General features: G+C 45.6%; 1 protein-coding gene across 1 annotated transcript in view; it reads left to right on the plus strand.

Moving 5' to 3' along the window:
- Positions 1 to 335: 335 nt before the first annotated feature.
- tex264a (testis expressed 264, ER-phagy receptor a) overlaps positions 336 to 23,729 on the plus strand; it is a 76,317-nt gene continuing 52,923 nt past the window's right edge. The window contains exons 1-2 of the mRNA XM_042089060.1: positions 336 to 894; positions 13,187 to 13,408. Coding sequence (XP_041944994.1) covers positions 637 to 894; positions 13,187 to 13,408 — 480 coding nt within the window. The 5' untranslated portion in view covers positions 336 to 636. The remainder of the gene's footprint in view (positions 895 to 13,186; positions 13,409 to 23,729) is intronic.

The raw sequence follows: 23,729 nt of genomic DNA on the forward strand, positions 1-23,729 counted from the left end.
CTGGTCAATGTCAACGTCTTGTGTCATCCCTTTTGCACGATTACTTTTAGCTGCATCTTCCTGTCTGAGGCACAGTCAGTCAGCGCCACCGCCCTCGAATCTGGGTAAATACCACCTGCAAGCTCGCGGCGTAATCCTAGCTATCGATATAGTAAAAGCGTAATTGAAAGTGTATTATCACTAGTGTAGTGTGCGGAATTAAAGTAATTCGTGTTATGGTATAATAATAATAATGGTTAATCACTGAATATCTCTACGTTATCTTAAAATGGAAAAAGACAAGTCAAGTCGCCCCTGCAGTGAGGGTACATGGTTTAACCAGGAAGCAACGCTTACACTGTTTCTGTGTTTAGGGAAATGAGCCGTTCGGAAAGTAAGAAGGAGATACAACAGAGGCTATAGAGCTGTTTCCGAGTAGCATGTAAATTTCCATGCCATTTGCACGTGATTTCAGTAACCAGAGCGTTTCTGTCAGTTTTGCACTGCCGTTGCTAGTTACTTAAAATACGAACACACCTTTGGCCAAACTGGAAACTAGCTAGCCAATCTTCAGCTGTAACTGTTCGCACTGTATTTAAGGGACCTCGCCCTGAGACTATAGTTTGAACTCTCGCTTTAACGTGACATTGCCGCATTATGTCAGACTTTCTTATATTATCTTTGATTCTTTTTCTAGTGTTATGTTTGATTGTCACAATCGTCTTGTTTGTTCTGTACTCGGGTCTGCTTAGCGCCATCGACATTCGGACTGGATCTCCGCCTATTAAAAAGATAACAATAGCATACAAATTCAAAGAGGGACCCTATAAAGACTGTGGGGCAAGTTTCACCGAAGCCTGCAGCATTGGCCCAAAGCTGTCCAACATTGCAGTATTTTACGATGATCCAAAACAGGTGAGAGAAATGTGGGATTTGCTTAGTTTTAGGGATTATATTTCTGAAACTATCATTTTTGACCTCGTGCTGTTTTGTTAGAGTTGTCCTTCAGTCATATCAGTTGTTTTAACATGAATGACACGATTCTGGCCATAGAGTTAACCGGTTATGTGATCCCTCAACGTGGCAGAAGAGGGACATTTCAAGCCATGCCACGTTGTACAGTTCCTCTGAATAACTTTTCCTAATGTGTACACTGGCAGAGTGGATGATTTGACTCATGTGTGCACTAAACGTCATCTGGCACTGACAAAGTCTAGGTCTGCTCATGCGTGTGAGTTGAGCCAAAAAAGACGATGTGGTTGGGAAGATAGTGCTGTAATTCCAGCATGTTAATATCAGGAAGCCAACGTTAATTTTGTTCATGGTCTGGTGAAATACTTACATAAGGTCTACCTATCTGAATTGGGATTTGCTGACAAAGAACTGACCAGGCAGCCTTAGGAAAACTAAACAAACGCAGGTGGTGCATGGTAAACAGGTCATCAGCTGGGAGTTTTTTTTCATACGCGAGTTTACAGTTTCCTCATAACTGTGTCACATGACCAAAGGAATATTGTGTTTGGTCAACAAGCCCAACCCACTGAAGCTGATGGTTGAAGATGTATGAGTGATTTCACAGTAGAAAGAGCTGGGATCATAAGCCTACTGCTGGTGAAGAAGGCCTACGATTGACCAGAATCATCGGAGTGCAGTCTAAGCTGGCTGGGCTGACAGTGCAGGCTAGTTGATGGTGGCTGTAGGGACCACATGGATGTAGGCTGTGACTTGAGTGGCTCCTGCTAATGTGCCTTTCTCCACTTCAAGCACATCATCCATTCCAACATGGCCTTAGCCGCCTGTGCACAGTCAGGCACTTCTTTAGATGATTGCCAGAGGGGAAGAGAGTCCGGCTCAGTGGCTGAGTGTGCTTCAAGTGCTGTTTTGCATCAGCTCATTGATGAGTATATCATTTACTCACAATGTTTTCACATGCAGGTCAGGTTTTCTTTGCCCCATATATCAAGAGCAAGGACTTTGTGCCCGGAACTTATGTTGTATGTTGTCTCCGACAGGCTTTTTAATGGGACAGGGGGTAGAGATATGAGTGCAACACTGATGATCAGAAAAAACTGATGCAAATGTGTGGCAGAAGTTGTCTGGTTGGTGGGAAAACGGCATGGTAACGTTACATTAAAAAATCTAACATTATTTGTTTACTTCACTGTTGGGTCATTCCATGCCCTGCCACCACATTGGCCCAGTGTACTCATTGTCCTAGCCTGTTATTATCAAAAGGAGTCTATTGTTGCATCAGGCACAAATAGCTTCTTATTATTCCTTACTGAGGGACAAAGCTAGCTTTGTGCTCCCTGTCTATAGTCTGCCAGTAGATTTTCAGTGCCCTAATGGTTGCACAAGTTGATAAATTGCATATGATGGCAAATCATTCCACACTATTATGGATTACAGCCAGATTATGACTTTTTTTGATTCCTTCTTATGATTTCACATTTTATAGACCCTTTCAACAATAAAAACAAAAACAATGCTTGAACGTTCTATTTGGTTCCCAATCTACTTCCTCTGCATTAAGATAACATATGGAATGTTAAAACGGAAGCCTTGTGGGGCCAACTATGATGCTTATAATGGAACTCTCTTGAAAGGGTCTATAGAGTGAGCTCAGCAGATTACCTGTACTGCCTACCACACTTATTATCACATCGCAATCGCCAACCGCAATGTGAACCAACGCAATTATCTGATCGCAAAAGCTACACATAATCATGCTCAGTTACTCTCGTCACATTAATGGCTTTTATGTTAATGTCATCCTCCTTGACTGTGCCACTTCTGACTGGTGAGCGTGCAAGAAGCACAAAACTCCTGACCCGTGAGCTTCACAGCCAGTCTGTAGTGTTGTGCCTCCCACACACAAGGCACACTCACCAGTCACAAGCAGCACAACTAGTGACATTTGGAATATTGAATTGAATTCATTAATTGACATTCAAAAACCATATCACAAATTGAAATCACAGTATCAGTCAGAAAAATCGCGATGAGCTATTTCCCCCAAATCGTGCAGCCCTACTTTCCGCCTCTAACAAGTCTTGATGGAGGTGGAGAACATACTCTGGAGCAAACTCTATTGTCTTGCACCAACTGGCCCATTCCAAAGCTGTCCACTGCACTCTGGGTATTCCAGATGTCCTGTACCATCTGTCTGTCTTTGTGACTGTGTGTGGGGTCTCCAGGCTATTGATTTTATGATTAGTCCATTACTACACAGGGTTATTTTCCAGCAGGGTGGTCATGGACCTAGCTCTTAAGTGTCCTCAGGTTAGTGCGCAGCTTTATATCTAGAGATTGACTGTTTGGATTTTTGTTCTGTTTGAACTGCAGGCACTGCATCAAGTTTACCACAGCAAATTAATTATTTGCCAAAAGAAAAAAAGCATCATTTTGTCACATGGATCTGTTTACTGTTTTTGAGATCCATTACCTATTTTCACCAGTTTAGTTCATAGTAACACAAATCAGTGGGCCATAGTGGGTAGCCTATATTTGACATGTGAATGAGTGTGCCATAGTGGGTAGCCTACAGTATATTTGACATGTAAATGAGTGTGCCATAGTGGGTAGCCTATATTTGACATGTGAATGAGCTGTTTCTGTCTGGTCATCTGAGGCCTGTTTCTATAGCCCTGTGTATCTGTCTCTATCTCTCTGCCCTTACCCATCTGCCCCTCATGTTATGTTCTGGTAAAAAAACACTTAAGGGCAGTTTTGACAGCCCCATGCTGGCTTTTGTGTGGTCTGGACGAAGCAGGGCAGGAAACGCAGAGGTGTGACCTGACCAGAATGAGGGTGACAGTTGTGGTGTTAATCCAGGTTGGTGAGAGGCCAAAACCCTGGGCCGCAGATGCCCCAGTTCCGCTGGGGAGCGCTGAGACAAGGAGTCGTCCAGCAGTGGCATGGCACTCGGCCAAGCACACAGGGCTCTGATTGGACCTTTTATCAGGTGCTCCCCAGTTCTCCTCACCTCCCATAACATGGCTTGCAATTATGGAATTTGGATTTCTGGAGAGACGTACTGCCATTGAATGTCTTTTAGAAGACATGTCTTTTTCCCCCCCGCGCTGTTTTGACAGTAGAGGCTCTGCTTAAGTTTTCTGAAGGTTAGCGTGGTGTGTGTTGACTGAAGCAGTGTGTTTTTACACTTGCCATCTTCCTCTCATCCTCTCTCCAACTGGTGAGATGAAAAGCAGAGCCGAGGGAGCGCAGTAGTGGGAGAGGCGCGGCGCTCTGATGATTTCCCCAGAGGAGGAGCTCTATCTGTCAGACGCACATGTGCAGTATCCTCCAGCCCTGGCGCTCTCTCTCTCTCTTCTCATATCACACAATGAGGGCCTTGTTTTCTTGGTAAATATAGCATGTGGACCTGGTTAGGGCTCAGGTTGTTTTGACATTTTTGTAGCTGGTGCACATAAAATGCTGGTCAGAAATGTCAATAATTTGAAACAGAATTTTAAAATCTCACCATCAAATAGACTAATAGCACTGGTCAGTGTAAGCTGTGTATAGATGTGCTTTAGAAATACATTTGACTTTTTACTTACTATTTGTTGGCATGACTTATTTATTTTCCTCTCTGTTACTTGTGGGAGAGAGACAAGAACATGAATATGGAGAAACACTTATTTCTTCTCGTATGCTGTGAGTGGTGTAGTGTTGTAACATTAGCCAATTGTCACTGTGACTTAAGAAAAGTGCTGCTTCAATGGGCAACTCTCTGGGCCTGTCACCAAGAGTACATGTAAAGCGGTGGTGACTAGCAAGCAAATCAACAATGGTAAACCTGGAGAATCAGTGTTTGTATATTTGCACCACTAGGTGGCAGTAATATCATGTCAGATCTGGTCAGATCCCCACTTTTTGTCATTTGAACAAATGCTATGCTCAGATACCATAACTGCCCAAACATTTGAAAGTGAGTTTATCCTCATGGAAAACATAACATAAAAGTACATTGTTTTTCTGAATGCCAGCCGCTACTGAAATCAGATTTTCCCCGAGGGAAGTTAAGCCTTAACAAATGGGGGCCTCAAAGCGCAAAATTAGGGGCTGGCTTCCAAAACATAAGTGAAATTTGTTAACACAGGGCACACAACCAAGAGCAAGAGGAAAGAGTAGCAGACTGCATTAGTAAAACGTTGACTAGCGCCATTAAAATGTTGTTTAATGTTAAATGCACAGTGCCTATGGATATTAGGTGACATCTACCTCCATTAACATGTTGTGTGTGTTTAATGTTAAATTTACAGTGCCTATGGAAATTAGGTGACATCTACCTCCATTAACATGTTGTGTGTGTTTAATGTTAAATTCACAGTGCCTATGGATATTAGGTGACATCTACTCTTCTACATCTCATTTCTATGCTTTTTTGTCAGTTGTGTGTTTGTGTTGCACCAGCACGTCGGAGAGTCTGTAGCTGTATTGTGATGCACCTCTGATTGACAGCCTCAGCTCCGTGTTCAGAGAGCACAGCTTCCCAGACATCCAATTAGTAGCAGGCTTCCTTCTCACAGACAGAGATTCCTGAGCCATCCAACTCTTCCCTTTATCTCTCTCTCTCTCTCTCTCTCTCTCTCTCTCTCTCTCTCTCTCTCTGCCTGCCTTCCTCTTCTCTTCTCTTCTCCTTTCTCTGTCTGCCATTTTAATTGGCATAATGCTCTTAGCTCATTACCATCCAAACCCAGGGGTGTTGACACGGACCGTTTCAGAAGGTCAGCCTATGCAACAGAGTCTGATCTGGCTGGCCAGGGGAGCAGAAAGGTTTGATACACCAGCAAAATGATCCTGTCTTCCTCCTCTCCCTCAAGAGAGTGAGAGAGTGTGCACTGGGAAGACTCGGCAGAGATGGGTGGGGAGGATTACTGTTCATTCAGACTGAAACTTTAACAATGTCTTCAAATCTTTTTAATCTTGGATTTAAGGAGTAGCTCTCTCAAGAGTAGCAGTCCCCAAGTGGATGAGTTGTATTTGATGGTCACAGCTTTTGAATCTGTAACGTGAGTTAGTTTGAGACAGTATCTCACAAAATATTATATCTTTTCATGGGACAACACTGAAGAAGTGACACTTTGCTACAATGTAAAGTAGTGAGTGTACAGCTTGTATACCTGTAAATTTGCTGTCCCCTCAAAATAACTCAACACACAGCCATTAATGTCTAAACTGCTGGCAACAAAAGTGAGTACACCCCTAAGTGAAAATGAGGAGAGAGTAAATTTACACTGTTATACAATTATATACATATAATAAACTATTTGCAGAAATGTGAGGGGTCTACTCACTTTAGTGAGATACTGTATATGCTCTGCAATATTGTGATCCGTAAGTGGCCCTGTAACGTGGTGGTGGTGTTTTCTGCCATCTTTTGTCAGATTTGGGGGTACACGTGACACCCCTCAATCCCTCATCACAGAGGTGAAAATGAATGTCATCTTATCGCCGCGCTGCCACATTTCTGCTCACATGCAAGTAGCACAGGGCCCGGCTTCCTGAACAAGTGCAAATTGGCGGCTGCCTTGAGAGTCTGGTGATGTTCCGATTCATCAGCAGGACTCTCTCTTCAGAGCCCGCGAGTGCTCAGCGCTCCCGGCCCAATTTATTAGCATCTCGCTTCCAGCCAGGCTGCTTTGTGGTGATGAGAACATGAAAGGAGTGCTCGCTCCTCCTGACGGTCAATGAGGACATGAAGAGGGGGGGCGGGGCCTACTGTACGCACAAAATGCTCTGTACTCTGTATTAGGGAGAGAACAAGTCAATTCCACCACCAAACACATGCAAATTGCTCTCCTTCACATCCCTCAAAGATTCCTTGAAGTCTTCGGTCAAGGAAATTATATGAGTGTTCAGCTTGAGTGTTGTGGACAAAAGGTGGACACATTTTAATGGACACTTTCCTGTACCTCTCGTATGGACACTAGTTTTCTAACTAGAATACATTATGGTCCTGTATTTGATACTGTATGTGGCATGTGATGATACAATATTGAATAGAGCAGAGACACTGTAAGCTGTGATGTTAATGGCCAATGCCTTTTGCTGGGTAACAGCTGCTAGGTGTCATGCCCATGTTATCCTTCCATCTATTTAGGCCCTTTCCTTCTTTCTTTTTTCTATAATCTCTCTCTAAGCTGTATAAGTGCGTTATCTTGTCCTTTCTACTCAGCTACTTCAGTAAGTAATGGCAGACAAACGTAGAGGGGAACTGATTTAATGCTTATTCATCAGCAGCACTCCCATCACACCTCTGCATGCGAGTCTGAGATTAGAGTTAGTTTGTGGGTTTCTGTAGTTTGTAGGTGTCACATGATTGGAGGGAGATTTAAGCTTTTGTGCCTTATGTGATGCTATTTTTTCTGAAATGCGGTATGGCTCCCCAAGTCAACAAACAAAATGACTTTCAGAGGGTTTGCCTCAAAGTCTCCTTCTCGCATCTCTTTTGCAGGGATTTGTTCATATGAATGAACAGGATGATGCTGTGGAGAATTTTGAAACATAATTTTTTTTACATTACCAGTATTTATTTTCTTCCTCTTCCTGACTGCGAATTGGTGACAGTTGCTGGAGATATCACCTGTCCATTCATAACGGTTGGCACTAGCTTGTGTGAGGAAGTACAACATTTTAGGCAATCAAGAAGCAATAATTTTTAGGTAGACACGTACTATTTTAGCTTTCTAACTCGGTCCACGTTTTTTTTCTTTATTTCTGCTTTGCAAATTATCCTGCCGTTTTGAGCTCTCACTAGCACTTGTTTCCTGCAGTTCGCACATAGCCAATTACCTGTGGCTCTCTCCGTTTCAGTCCAGTGTTATGTGAAAGAACAAGCAATTCATTTTTCCCCCTGGAAGCGTTATTGGCATCCCTGTGACGGCTAGACCCTCCTAAAGGGCTGGTGAGAGGGGGAGCAGCTGACCTTTTCCTCCCTCTCATGGAACCCAGACAAATTGCAATCAGACAAGTGCCAGAGCCAGGGCCCCTAAAACGGAGCCCATTTGGGATCCAAACCTTTGATCTTAACGTCTGAATGACCTCTGCCCTGTCAGACACTCACTAGGAACATTTGGTTGTCTCTCAGTTGGAGTTCAATCTGTTGTCGAGGAGCTACTTTTCCTTTCAGGAAAGTGTAATTTTAGTTAGGACTCGTGTATCAAAAATGAGATGATTCATCTTAAATGGTGACAAGCTTGGACAATGAAAGAATACATAGAATAAATACATTTGTTCTTAGCGCAAAATACTTGTGTTAGATGAGTGAACTTGTCTTTTTCTATGTGAAAGTTCCTCCAAGTGTTGTCCTGACCAGGGCTATTTGCATTCTCCATTTCCTGCCCCATTACTTCAGCTTGGATGCTGTGTGGTTCAGCTGCGAGCATACCGTCCCTCCACAGTGAGGCATGATTAGTGTCAATTTCAGCCCGGGCGTGAATTTGTGCACCATGTGGTCTGCCTATAGGGGGCTAATGACTTGCAGACTGAGGGTTTGACAACAACAATGTCTGACAGTTTGTTTGTCTCCCATCTCCGTGGTGTCAAGACCAGGCAACTCTGTTTTTCTCTTTAAAAGACAACAAAGTTTCTTTTAATGGCCTACTAGCCATTGTCAAGTTGGCACCCCTCAGCTATAAGCAGACAGGCTCAGGGCTGGTAGTGATTGATTTGCTCAATATCAAGAAAATAATAATTCACTCAATTAATAGAATAGAATAAGAATATAAATGGGATAGAATTACCATAAATTAGAAAAGGTAATACATCAAAATGTACAGCAGTGTTTTTGGGGACCAGAGATTTTGTGGTTTTGTAATCGCTAACATAATGTAGCCCCTGTTAGATAGACCACAGTTCAGTTGTTTTTTCTGGGGTATGCCCTGTCAGAGTTATAATTCTGTGGAGTGCTGCCAAGGTCACATTCACATCTTAATAGCTGTATTTTGTCATAATCTAAAGTAACCTTTGCCGTTTGCTGCTGTCTTTGACACCTTCAGCAATATGACACCAAGCTATTGAAAAATGTTTACTTGAACAGGGTTGCTGAATGAAAATGATGATGTACTGGGGTAATTGATACATTTGTGGGTTTTATTGACATTATGTGCTATAAATGGTTTCTTGTCAAGCGTCACAGTTCAATCATTCATACATTTCACAGAATTAAATTAAATCATAATTCAATAACAGCCGGAATACAGCAAACTACTCGAGAAGGTTTTTCACTACATAGGCACACATATTTTAGAGCATTGTTGATATTTACAGCACCCTTTCAAGAGAGTTCCATTCTCAGCATCATAGTTGGCCCCACAAGACTTCCGTTTTAACATTCCATATGTTATCTTAATGCAGAGGAAGTAGATTGGGGCCCAAATAGAACGTTCAAGCATTGTTTTTGTTTTTGTTTTTATTGTTGAAAGGGTCCATAAAACATGTAGTTTAACTCATTGGGGTGTCGGATCAACTCCATGCCGCAGATGGAGCCTCATGGGAAGGCTGCATTTTACCAGCAGTTGTAACACTTTTACTAGAGACCAGACAAACAATCAATCACACCGCCACAACTCTGACCGCAACCTGGTCACAGCAGGGTCATGCTTGGTGGAGGCTCTCCTGTCCCCCTGATTGGATGGGCCTTCTGGGGCACGACCTCTGACCCCTTCCCTCAGGAGCCCCATGGAGAGATGAAATGAGCTTTCCTCTCTAGTGGTCCGGCACGGACAGAATTTTGCCCTGAACTAAGAAGTGGAACTCTTAACCTGCTGTCAGATCGCACCTCATCAAAGCTGGTGTGAGGCAGGAACACCACAGTGCGAGGTGGATGATGTCTGTGAACCCACACACCTTGTTGTATTATTAGCAGTGGATAAAGCATCCTGGTCCATCAATATTGCTTTTGTTGATTTTGAAGTGACCCAACTGCACCTGACAGGGATCTGTCTGGTTGCCTGTTTAACTTTTCATGAGCTGGTTTTCCAGCTGCCTCACCCCCCCGATCATTATCCAGATCTGACCACCTCTGGAGGCTCCGGGACATTCACCTTTCCTCAAATAAGTAGAGAAAGAACTCCCTCCTTAGTGCGTTCCTGGTGACTGATGTTGGGCTGGGATGAGATTAAGAATATTGAGCATTCCCAGATGCCAGTGCCTGGAGGGAGAACTAGCCGTGAGAAGATGAGGCGAGTAAATCCTTGTTAAGTGTCTGCTAATAAAGAATTACCTCAGCAGGCCTACCTTTTTATTGTCAGAGAGCCGTCGTCTGTCAGAGGATGGGGCTCCTCACACCTCACAGCAGAGAATTGGTTTCAAAATGACTTTCCTCCCCAACAGGCCTCTGGAGGCCCTGCTCAGGAGAACCCGGTGCAAGTGGGAACGGCGGTGCTTTGGTGTGTCGGCCATGTTTTATATCCCGTGGGCCGTGGATGCTTCCACTTGAGTAGGATATGAAATAATTTGCTCACCCGCATTAGGAGGATTCTGTGGGGGGGGGGTTGTAGATTGGATGGTGTAGAGAAGATAAGGGAAAAAATAACATGATCACTTGTTTTCTTCTTTGGCTTTTCTTTCTTGGAGTGGTGTCTTGAGTGGATAATACATGGAGTGTGCAGCGATTCGGGTGGGGGGGGGTGCACCGATATGCTTGGTGGAGATTGGATGGAAGCTAGCACAGCCACAGCTTGGTGTGCACTGAATTGGTTTTTTTTGCGCAGCATTGTGACCAAAGTGACATCTCTTTGCCCAATTACGCAGAGAGCGAGAGAAAGAGAGCAGGCTCTTTAGGTCCTCCACATCAGTTACTGCTCCACTTCATGCGTACACGAGCTTGGTCCAGTTACAGTCCTCGCTGCCTGCCCTTAGCTTTTCACATCCACCCTTAACGGATGGCTAAGCATGTGCTGTGTCTCACCACCACCCTTCTCTTGGACAGTGGAAGACCAGCCGAGAGGCCAGAGAAGAGGCCTGATCCTTCAGTCTCACTTAGACCCTCTGCTCAAGGAAATCCGGTGCTGTAAACAAATGTGTGGGTAATGGGCGCAGCAAGGGGGGAGCGAAGAAGTCCCTTTCTGTAATTGCCCGCGGTCTTTGGTGTGCTGTGTGGGGATCTGCTGAGCTTTGTCTTACGGCTGCATCTGTGTGGGTGGCTGAGTGATGGCCTGCCCACAGAATTGGGATTATTAGTTGGTTTGGGGTTTTGGTAACAAGCCTTTAGTCACAGAATCCACAGAACAGAGAGAAGGAAAGAGTGAAAGCGATAGAGACTAAGACTCTCTCTCTCACACACACACACACACACACACACACACACACGGAAAGCGAGAGCAGGAATTGCTGCGTGTGTGATGAGGCCGTGGGTGGTCAGCTGTCTTCCCTGGCTCACTTATGTGGATTTATCTGGGTGTTATCGCAGCAGCCCAGTGTTGACCGCCAGTAGCCATTATATTGAAAGTCTGTTGACACTCTCTCCCTGTCTGTGGATAAAGGTGGGCAAGCAGAACTGACACTGTAATGCAAGCAATGGATACGGCCGCCCATGCTCTGACAAGCCTATCATAGCAATCCTCATAATGTCATTGATGGCCCATTGTTTCTGTGAGCCACAGCAGAAGTAACTATTGCGGCTAATTTATCGAGGCCAAGTGGTGTGTCTAGTGTCCGTTATGAGTTGTAGACAGAGGGGACGGTAGCGCTTAGTGGGCTGTGCTCTGAGTCACCGCGCCCAGACGATTTCGAGCACTGGGGCCGCTGGTGCTGTGCTGAACAGTGCCGAGAGTGTCACTCATCATTACGCACGTCCGGCCTGGCACACATCAGGAACAGGCATGTGATTAAAAAAAACAAAAACAGGAATTTTCACGTCCGAGGGGTGTCTACAGATTCAACTCTTGCCTCACCTCTAAGAGGAGACGTTTAACCACTTCCATGGGATTTAGAGCTTAAGGCCCAAGGAAAGAGCATGTGGGTTTTTTTATGGGTCCCCACACGTGTAAATCCAGTCCTCTTAGGGTCAGCTGATGTATCATCTGAAGACAGGATGTGCATGGAAACAGCCATCTCCTCACTCCAGGCTCAGGCTGGTTGATATTTTGTCTTTGTTGGACTGGAGCACTGCACAGACTGATAGTGACAGGCCACCCACTGTAATCTAACGGCTTGGCTGGAGGAGAGGCATTGTAGACCTTTCAGACCTGGCTCTCCTGCCTAGCTGCTGTCAGCACGTGTGTGTGTGTGTGTGTGTGTGTAAATGTAAATGTGCACTCTGCACACAGTGAGTGCCATTAATACATTCAGACGTATGAAGGGGAAATGTGTCCGTGTAGAATGGCAGAGAGAGCAAACAGAACCAGCAGTGGGAATGAGCCAATGAGGATGGTGCGTGAGCAGGCGGTGGAGTCGGGAGGCAGATGAGAGCAGCACTGGTGCTATGTGTGCTGATGGGAAGCTGTGCTGCCAGAGAAGCCGTGAGCAATGCCCTACGCCATCTGCACTGTGGTGACTGCACCACACAGAAGGAGCTGGTCACACACCAGAGAGCAAGAAGGCGCCTGTCACAACAGCGCCCATAACTCAGCTCACCTGGATCTGATCTGCCATGTGCAATGCTAGCTATAGGGATCTGATCTGCCATGTGCAATGCTAGCTATAGGGCTCTGATCTGCCATGTGCAATGCTAGCTATAGGGATCTGATCTGCCATGTGCAATGCTAGCTATAGGGATCTGATCTGCCATGTGCAATGCTAGCTATAGGGCTCTGATCTGCCATGTGCAATGCTAGCTATAGGGATCTGACCTGCCATGTGCAATGCTAACTATAGGGATCTGATCTGCCATGTGCAATGCTAGCTATAGGGATCTGGCCAGGAGTTTGGGAGACATGATGGGAGTTTCATGCACTTTAAAAAATATATATTTCCTTGAAAACACAATCTTTACTGAAGCCATTTTTGTTTGTGTCTGTGGCATGATTTTATGATTTAATGAAATGGGTTAAAATGACGAGTGCAACTTCAGCTCCCAATTAGTGGGGCCACAAAGTATTTTGCTTAATTGCTTACAATGAATTACAGAAAACATACCCAGAAGTGAGTCTGCAGTGCATTTCAGTTTTTGACATCTTTTGTTGACAAATCTGACACAAATGTGCTTAGGTTTTACAATAGACACAAATGACACCCCCCCCCCCCCCCTCTTTCTAAGGTCCCCGAAGACAAGTGCCGATATGCAGTGGGCAGCATCTTGAGCGAGGGTGACGACAAGCCGGACGAGGACCTCCTGAAGGAGTATGGGAGATTTGGCTTCAGTGTGATGTCCTTCCCCGAGGTGGACCACGCCGTCACCACTACCTTCCCCAACAAGAGCCCCATATCTCCGCTCATAGCAGCCTACAGAGTCTACCCCGAGCTGTCGCACTACATTTATGTAAGCATGATGTTACGTCACCTATCTATAATCCCAGCTATAGTAAACAGCCTTCATCCACCCTTCTCTAAATTGCACAGCCTTAATTGCACAGTCATTGTATTTGTTCCTTCATGGGTGTAGTAAAGAAAATATATGATGTATTTTAACAGTCAGATACATAAAATGTGATATTACAGTATGGGAGAAGTAAATGTGTGTGGGTATATTTAGTATGTTTGGGAGTTTTAAATATCCAAACCAGTGAAAGTATTGGTGCAGATTCAATTGAAGGTGAGTGCTTTTATCTGTACTTGAGTGATGTTGTAGATGGTACAGCTTTTGCCATAGTCCCATTCCAATTTTTCCACATTGTCTAATGTAATTAGCTAATGTAAACCCTCTTTTGCCTCAGAGGGGTGTGCTAGTGTAACCTGGGTCCTAGGGTATGGTTCTCACCTTTTAAGCCTGCTGTTTAACCAGAGTAGCTTAAGCACCCCTACAGTATAAAGGTTATACTTTGCTCTATTTAACCAGTGAGTGGAGACGGAGTCAGTATAACAAACAAGAATGTATTATAAAACACAATAAAATCACAATTAGAGATGCACCGATAGATCGGCTGGTGACCGGAATCGGCCGATTTTCACGTGATCGGCCATGACCGGCGACCGGCCGGTCAGTCTGAGACATGCCGATTTTATGCCGGTCAAATACACTCGTGCGCCGCAATTGTAACAACACCCAGCTGAGTTTGCAAAGTTTGAAGAAGCTAGCAACCAGGCCAACACTCAGGGCTGGATGTAGGGCTACAAAGAAAGCGCTAATAGGCTACTGAGTTTTTCTATGCAGCAAACGCTGTGCTTTACCATTGGCCTACTGCGTGGAATTGACTAAGCCATCACTTCATTAGGTTACGTAAACATCGCTCATCACCGCCGTCACTGCCGCTAATTGCGTGCCCGCAGCTGAACCACAAGCCTGCTGAACGGAGATAAACGACTGCGACATTAAAAATAATCAAAGATGTCAACAAGCAGTGACATACAGTAGCCCTAGTAGTTCTACTCCACTGGAAAAAAAAATACTCTAACTATTTACTGCACGTAGACTAGGGCTATGCCTTAAAATACCCTAGTCTAGCAGATTGAGTAGTGGATGTCGTGAAAGTGAACAAACGATAGCCTATTAGAAAGGCAAACAAACGTTAAAGTTGCTTTTGACATAGTAGCCTACAATGAAGAAAACTGATGCTCTGAATACTGAATCAGTCGTCTCTGAAAGTTTCTATAGCCTAATTGATGCATTAAACCGGAATTTGGATTTAATTTTTTCACCGCAAAACAGACGTGCACTGTTTTCATATGGTGGAGCACCTAATCGCTATTAGCACTTCTCCCCTGCGTGATAGCCTAGGCTGCTACCACTTTTCCCTCGCCCTCCCATAAATTCATCAATGCATATGAAAATATGTTACATAGTAGTATGTTCAAATGTATCATGAAAATTGTTCTTAAATCTTTAGTTGGATATTGGATGTGAGAAGCATAAAATGGATGTTCCATAATTTGATACTGCATCTGAAGTTAGACTTGAAAAAGAATCTGTCTGCTCACCGGTTCCATTTTTTTTTAACAGCCATTTCATCATTGATAAGTTGATTACACGTCTATATTAACATGTTCTATCAAAGAAAAGATAGAAAATAACTATTTGTGTGTGTGCTGTAAAATGGTTAGAAGAAATGAAATCGGAATCGGCTAAAATCGGTATCGGCAGGTCAAACTCTATGAAAAATCGGAAATCGGTATCGGCCCAGAAAATTGCAATCGGTGCATCTCTAATCACAATATGACAATGCAAATGAATAAGACTATCTGTACAAAATATCCAACTATGTATGCCCAGCTACTAGGCCAAAGTCAAATAGACTGGACCACCTTAAGGGTCAGTCTCTGCGGAAAATATTTAAACAGGATATCAAAAGTAACGATTCAAATATAAATATAATTCTCTGTGTGGATAAAAGTTTTTAAAACTGTACACCAAAAAGTAGCGATTAAAGGAATTATCCGGAGTAAAATACACTTTAGATTGATTTACGGATGATTGGGAGTACATACGTTGAGTTGACATCCAAATCATGTCATTCGGATTTGTTTTGAGAAAGTTCGATGTTACCGTTTTTAGTCAAAGCTCGTTAGCGTGGAAGTTGACAGGTGACGTGTTGTACTCACGGTCCCTTTACTAACAAACCGTGCAGCAGAGTGTGGCTCTCCTTGTGTTTCCTAATGTGCCGAGTAATGTGCCGAAGCTTCGAAACATGGAAGACAAGGAAAACACAGCGACATCTAGTGGTTTGCATAAATTATCGCAGCCACGGACTAGTGAAAAGAATGCCTACAACGTTCAACACAATGCCAAAGCTTCGAAATGTTCTCATTTATTATGACCGCCACGCAGCAAAGCGGCGGTCATATAGGTTTAGTCAGATTTTTTTAGGGGTAGACGAAACTTGGTGGGCATGTAACCCCATATGGATAGCATGGAACCATCGTTTTTCGTTTTGATCTGTAGCCCCCCCGCTGTACTGCACCCCCCCGAAAGGAGGGTAGGGCAGACACAGTTTTCTGTGAATATCTCGAGAACCGTAAGGTTTAGGAGGACCATTTTTTTTTGTATGTTGATCTCAAGGGGCCATGTCAACCCATTCCATAACCACTCATTTCATGTATAGCGCCACCTAGTTAAACACAAAAAAGTAAAAATGAGGTGTTGTAATCGCAGGTATCTGTGACCTAACATAGTCAAAACTGCACGAAATTGGAAGTGTAGGATCATTATGACACCCTCTGAATGCACGCCAAGTTTCGTGGAATTCCGTTAATGGGGGGCCACCCAATAAATTAATTTATGTTACTATACACCAACTGGCCTGTAGGTGGCCCGAGACTGTTTTCTGTGAATATCTCGAGAACCGTAGGGCCTAGGAGGTCCACCTTTTTTTTGTATGTTGGTCTTAAGGGGGCATGTCAACCCATCCCATTACCACTTATTTCATGTATAGCGCCACCTAGTTAAAAATTAAAAAGCAAAAAATTAGGTGTTTTCATCACAATGGCTGACTCTGGCTGACATGGTCAAAACTGCACGACATTGAAAGTGTAGGATCATTATGACATCCTCCGAATGCATGCCAAGTTTTGTGGACTTTCGTTCATGGGGGGCCTTACAATAAAATAATTTATGTGTACATATAGTGACCGTACACCAACAAGGATTCCCGGGACACTGAAAGACCGAGGTACACGAAACTTGGTGGGCATGTAACCCCACATGGATAGCATGGAACCATCGTTTTTTGTTTTGATCTGTAGCCCCCCCGCTGTACTGGACCCCCCGAAAGGAGGGTAGGGCAGACACATTTTTCTGTGAATATCTTGAGAACCGTAGGGCCTAGGATGACCAATTTTTTCCGTATGTTTGCCTCCAGGGGTCATGTTAACCCATTCCATGTGCACACATGTGCATAAACTGATACACACGCACACACATACATTCACTGTAATCATACGTATGACACATACTCACACAGTAGACATATGTACGCATGCATGCACATGCACAAACACACATACGCAGGCAAACACACAAGCACGCACACACACACACACACACACACACACACACACATAAACATAAACGTGTACACGCACACATGCACACAATTCAAGAATTTTTCAGAATTATGAACAGGCAAGATGGGGGTGGGGTTGTATAAAATGAGTTTTACATGTGAAATCTATGAAATAATCATGTTTTGGTACTTGTTCTTGTTGTCTAGCAGATACCAGTGAGAATTGAGTGTGGATAATGCATAAGACAGTTAGAATCATATAGGCCTTTCAGCGTGATTTAGTTTTGTGGAAAAAATGTGCTGGACTGGGCGGTGGTCATATTTTGTACCACTCTGCGGTACATCTAGTTACATTAAAAGTGTTGCAAGAAATTTGCATTTCTGTTTGTCTCAATTCAATACAATAAAATACGATTAGGCAACATAATCCCGTCACTCATTATCACGTGAAGATTGGTGTTTTCGTGGAGGCGTAAAATCATGTGTTATGCCCAGTCAATGTTCCAATCGGTCTCCCGTCCACTTAACGACCGCAGTAGACACTACTTAGCTTCTGAACCAGGACGAAGTATTATCAACCTCAACACGCTATGGACGAGAGTGAAAAGGAAACGACCAGCCGCCTAATTAAACCAAACCCTATATGTCCCGACATGTTTTGACGTTTCATGAATCAAACTTTCAAAAAAAGGAAAATATTATGTCAGTCATTATTGTTAGGCCTACATAGAAATGATTAGCCTGTATTGCTTTTAAATTACATGATTGAAGTTGAGACAAGATTGCAACGCAGACACGTTTTAATGTCATTGTTCTAAATGGCAAAGCTTTAGGCTAGGCCTAGGCTATTTCTTCTTTATTTCTATGTGCATGATATTATGGAAAAGAAAAGAACGTAAATTCCCAAACAGAGAAAGCATCCTATATAAAACAGGGCTACCCTATAGAAACACAAATTCTGCCTGACTCTTGCAATACGTAACACAACTCATTCCGACACTAGAGCGGGTGCCCTGGTTCGCGCAATTCAAAGCCTTTGAATCAGATTCCGAAGCAGTCACGTGGGTGTGTGTCCCAAACGAAGCTTCAGACGTCACACTCACAAACCGAGGCCTCGTTTGTCATCAGTCACGTGATTTTTATGGAAACGACACAAGCCTCGAACCGGGGCTTCATCTGGCACACCCCTTTCTGCTCGACACAAGCTCCGAAGCCTCGCTTTATTGGGCACATCACTAGCTAGAGGGTTGTGAATTAACCCTGGGCTACACTATCAAAAGGTACCCTTCCTTGCACTAACCTTTGCAGACCAAATAAGTTAAATATCAATATAATCAATACAATCAATTATTAAACAATAAGCCTAATCAAGACAGCGACATTGGTATATGTTTTCCACTTCATTCTCCCTATCCTCCTCTTACAGCCTCTGGACTGATGATATCTACAGGAAATGTTGTATTTTTCCATGGCTTGTGGCCACCCAGCCCCGTTTGTTTTGTTTAATTCATCAGCAGTTCAACCCTCTCTAATCACAGATATTAACAATGGATGAATGTCGTAAATGAGGAAGGCTGTGTGCGATCTCCCAGCACTGAGCTCTATATCTTTGGGCTCTGGGAAGCTATTGACATTTCCTTGTGACATTTACGCACTTGCATTCATCGCGGGCCATCATCCTGCATGCATAATGAGACAGGTGAGAGCCTGAAGATGGCGGACTATGGGGCTTAAGGAGAGAGCCTCGTGGTGAACGAGCCGAGTGGCCCTGAGGAGGTCACAGCGCGGAGACGGACCTTATATGCAAACTCACTTCCTGTCTCACTCACGGCAGGGAACAGGTTGGAAAAAGCTTGTGAAAGTTCAGAGAGAAACAAAAGATTGTGAGCCTACAGCTGTAAATCCAGTGGTAATCCAGGGGTCCAGTTATACCTGGGTGCCACTATAATCACAGTGTTGTAGAAGGAGAAGGGCATGTACACAGTGTGTAACTGAAAGCAAAGTCAGACTTTGAACTCCCAGTGTGTTATAACTTTTATTACACGGCTCTTCATAATGCTGTAGAATTCTCCATTGACTTGAATGGGCCTTCCTAACGTTCGGAGGTCTCATCATTTTCTCCAACAGGCCGTTGCTATGTATAATAGACCGCTGTCAAGGAAAATGGGTTTTGTGCTTCTTATTCACGTCACAAGTTGTCCGGTCACTTCTTGCAATGGAACTTCATTCAAAAGTGATAGCAGACAGTTTATCAGCTGTGTTCTAAAGAATGTTTGATTCAAGTTCAGTGTGTGTTGCGTACTATTTGTTTCTCAGCAAAAGCCACAACGAAACGGTAACAAATAAATGTAAAGAGACATATCATGTGGAGTTTTTTTTTCGTTTTGCCAAGTAGCCGTATAATAAACGGGATAATGTATAGAACGCCGGTCATTAATGAGGAAAATAAGTCCGTTCAGACTCAGTAAGGCAGTGTCTCAGAGAGGCCCAGGCCTCACCTCCTCATCAACACTCCAGGAACCCCCAACCATACGGATCAGGGCTGTGGATAAACATGGATTTGAGAAGGTCTCCCCCTAGGTGGAGAGTTGTCTGTGTCTGGCAGAGATAGAGTGTGTGTGTGTGTGTGTGTGTGTGTGTGTGTGTTAGAAAGAGAGAGAGAGAGAGAAAGAGTGTGAGAGAAAGATCTGTGGGGTGCAGTGGAGCGGTTGTTTACTCGTCCTTCTGGCTCCTCTCTGCTGGAAACCCAGCCGTGTGTAAGTGCTGAGGAGGGAGGAGAGGAGAGGAGGAGCGGAGTGCCAGTAGCACACAGGTGCTGCCAATGGGGCTCTCGGAGGTATGGGGTCCTCCATCTGTTAGAGAACAGCCTGGGAATGAGGACAAGGGAGACCAAGAAAAAGAGAGAGAGAAGGAGATAGAGTGAGAGAAAGAAAGAGCTAGCGATAAATGGAGACAGAGATGAAGAGATCTAATAAAAGAGGGACAGGCGGTGTGATTCAGGGAGATTCACGAGCCCACTTGCCTTTCTGGTAGCCTCCTCGCCTGCCTCCCTGCTGCCAACTTACATGACAGCCTCTCTCTGCATGAGGTCATCGGCTGGTCAGGCCCCTGCCCCGCGCTGCTGTTCTCCATCTTGTTATGCACGATGCCGCCTCCTCGATTTGTCTGTCACAACGCAGAGGACACAATTAACAGTGGAGCTGAAATCAGACAATTTGTGGCCAGAACCCGGTGCGCCCCAGTGCGTGCCTGTATACATACACACACACACACACACACACACACACACATACTGTATAACACATATAAAGTTGCATCAGGCATTGTTGTTATGGTATTACACAACAATTCCCTTGCTGTCCTGTAGTCAGGTGATGTAAGTTCTGTGAAAGAGCCATGGAACCCCAGTAGTACCCCCTCACATCTCTCTCTCTCTCTCTCTCTCTTTGTCACATAATGTCCAGACCTGTCACACGGTCTAGCTGGACGAGTTGACCCAGGACCTTCCGACAGCTCATTAGAAACACTGCAACAGCTCTGCTGACCCAGTAAAGGCAGCAGCCTGTCAAGAGTGGAATGTATGGGAATTAATGACTTTGATGATGTACAGAACAACGTACGAGAGCTAGCCAGTGCTTTGGCCATTGGGTGGCCAGAGGAGACGAGTGTGTGTGTGTGTGTGTGTGTGTGTGTGTGTGTGTGTGTGTGTGTGTGTGTGTGTGTGTGTGTGTGTGTGAGGGTTCCTGTGGAGCCGATGAATTATGGAGGTCTGAGCAGGGGAGACTGCTCTAGCTTGGGTCCGTCCACTGGCTGGATGATTAATTAAGCGGCGCGGGGAGCGCTGAAGTCTGGGCCAGCCTGGGTGAGCGGGCGAGCAGGGAGCCAGGCGGCGGGTCAGTCGGTCCGTCCATCCGTCCACCTGAGGTCACATAGGGCTCCGCAGGGCTGCACACACACACACACACACACACACACACACTCTTCATCCAGCCACTCATCTCCCTTTTCTCCGCCTGCACTTTTAACGCCACCGCGCAAGCAAATTATTCCAATGAAATCACTAGAGCAGGGTAATTAACAGCGCTAACAAGAGCGGCATGCATTCTGCTATTGGCTGCAGAGGCCTCCACAGAGTGTTGCAGAGAGAGAGAGAGAGATAGAGATATATATATATATATATATATATAGAGAGAGAGAGAGAGAGAGAGAGAGAGAGAGAGGGCGGGCGGGCGGGCAGGCAGAGGTTTGTGGATTAGTGAGTCAGCTGGCCCAGCCATAGCGACCGCATTGACAGGAGAATTAGCCATTATTGAAGGTTAGGCTGCATTTTTATACTAGTGCTAATCAACTTTACTATCTCTGGGCTTGCAGGTGCAGAGATTGTGGTCTCATTAGAGAGGCAGAGGAGAGAGTAACTAAGGGGAAGAGTGAAAGGCAAGGCAGGAATATTAAACTAGAGGGAGGCTTGTGTTGAGGAAGAAGAGAGGATTAAGGAGATGGAGAGAGAGTGCACTAGGTCTACTGTACTAGCTAGAGGAGTTGTTTGAGGGTAGGAGTCACACAGGGAATGGTGGAGGCAGAGCTTAACCCTTAACCCTTAAAGGAGGGAATGTTGAGAAATGAACGTTCTAAAGAATATCTGGGTTCATTGAATTCAACATAGAATTTTAGAACCTTCAATTGTTGCGGAACTTAGAATGTGAAATGTATGCGCTCATGTGGGCACTCATTGAGTGGAAAGTTGGCCATGTGTCCTCCTGGCACGAGTGTGGGCATCTTGAGGTGGCACGTGCACAGGGTTAAATGGGCAGCCGACACCCATCTGCCTCCCCCCCCCCCCCCTCCCCCCCCTTCCTTCCAACACACTCCCACCCATCCACCTACTCACTCACTCTCAAACACACACACACACACACACTTCATCAGCGTCTCTCCATCCCAGTAAATGTGCCCAGGGCTGACTCCTGCTAGCAGCTCATAAAGCAGCCCACCCTGACTCTGCAGCGCTGCTGCCCCCCGCCGGGCCTCATAAACACCCGCTCCACCCGCTCCGTCTGCCGGGCCTCATAAACACCCGCTCCACCCGCTCCGTCTGCCGGGCCTCATAAACACCCGCTACACCCGCTCCGTCTGCCGGGCCTCATAAACACCAGCTCCACCCGCTCCGTCTGCCGGGCCTCATAAACACCCGCTCCACCCGCTCCGTCTGCCGGGCCTCATAAACACCCGCTACACCCGCTCCGTCTGCCGGGCCTCATAAACACCCGCTCCACCCGCACCGTCTGCCGGGCCTCATAAACACCCGCTCCACCCGCACCGTCTGCCGGGCCTCATAAACACCCGCTCCACCCGCTCCGTCTGCCGGGCCTGATAAACACCCGCTCCACCCGCTCCGCTCCGTCTGCCGGGCCTCATAAACACCCGCTCCACCCGCTCCGTCTGCCGGGCCTCATAAACACCCGCTCCACCCGCTCCGCTCCGTCTGCTGGGCCTCATAAACACCCGCTCCACCCGCACCGTCTGCCGGGCCTCATAAACACCCGCTCCACCCGCTCCGCTCCGTCTGCTGGGCCTCATAAACACCCGCTCCACCCGCTGGGCCAGCCGCCACATCCCAGTGGGCCTCTCCAGCACCCTCCACATCAGAGCAGCACGCCCCAGGGACCAGACCTACACAGCCCAGCCAGATCCTCTGTGTGTGTGTGTGTGTGTGTGTGTGTGTGTGTGAGAGCGATATTATGAGTGTCTGTTTTGCCCGTGCATCTCTCTCTCCATCTCTCTGATTGCCCTTTTGGTCGTTTGTATTTGGTCCAGACTTTGTACAGAGTGTGTGTGTGTGTGTGTTTCTCTGTGTGTGTGTGTGTGTGTGTGTGCAGTTATGCACGCATGTTGAGCTCTTTGGCAGACACTGTTGAGTTGTATGTCATGTGATCTGCTTGACACGCTGTGTGTTTGGGGAGGTGGGTGGTTTTGGTGTGTGTGTAGGGAGAGAGACCGATCCATGTCCACGTGCGCTTGGGGAGAGATCTGAGCAGGCAGCAGGCCCACAGGGATTGGCCGAGCTCCAGCGACAGCCCCCTGCGAAGAGGAGCAGTGGAGAACAGTGAGAGGATGAAGGAAGAAGAGGGCAGCCATATTATATGGGGATTTAGGCAGGTATCCCCTAATCTCCTCTAACACACCCACCTGTATGGAGCAGAGCCTGGGTAAGGGCTTCACACACCTGGGCGCACTCCCCGCTAAGGAGCTCACCTTCACCTGCCATGCTACAGATGCCACAGCTGTTTGCTTAATTCACTTAGCCGTGACTCTAAAAGAAGTGGAAAATGTGACTCTTATGGGCTTGTGTTGCGGACTTCCGCTGCATATGCAAAATTCTGGAAGTACACGGAAGGTGAAAAGGGGCGGAACATGGAATTAGATGAGCGTTTCCTCTGGTCCTTAGTACGGGGAGTTTCAGAGTCCCTTGGGTGTGATGTGGGATTAGTTCCAAAGAATGCAAGGACCCCGGCTTTTTAGTGCTCCAAAGAATAGTCAAGTGGAGAGTTGCTAAGGATCCTGTGTCATTCAATTATTTCTCTCCTGTTGGTTTTGGGTTTGAGTCAATCATTCAGGCTGTTAAGATGGACTGTTATTTTGTTATTTGGTAGTGGGTACACATTCACATTCACATTCACATACACATACACATACACATACACATAC

The sequence above is a fragment of the Alosa sapidissima genome, chromosome 4 (assembly GCF_018492685.1).
Source record: "Alosa sapidissima isolate fAloSap1 chromosome 4, fAloSap1.pri, whole genome shotgun sequence".
In the NCBI taxonomy this organism is placed as follows: Eukaryota; Metazoa; Chordata; class Actinopteri; order Clupeiformes; family Clupeidae; genus Alosa; species Alosa sapidissima.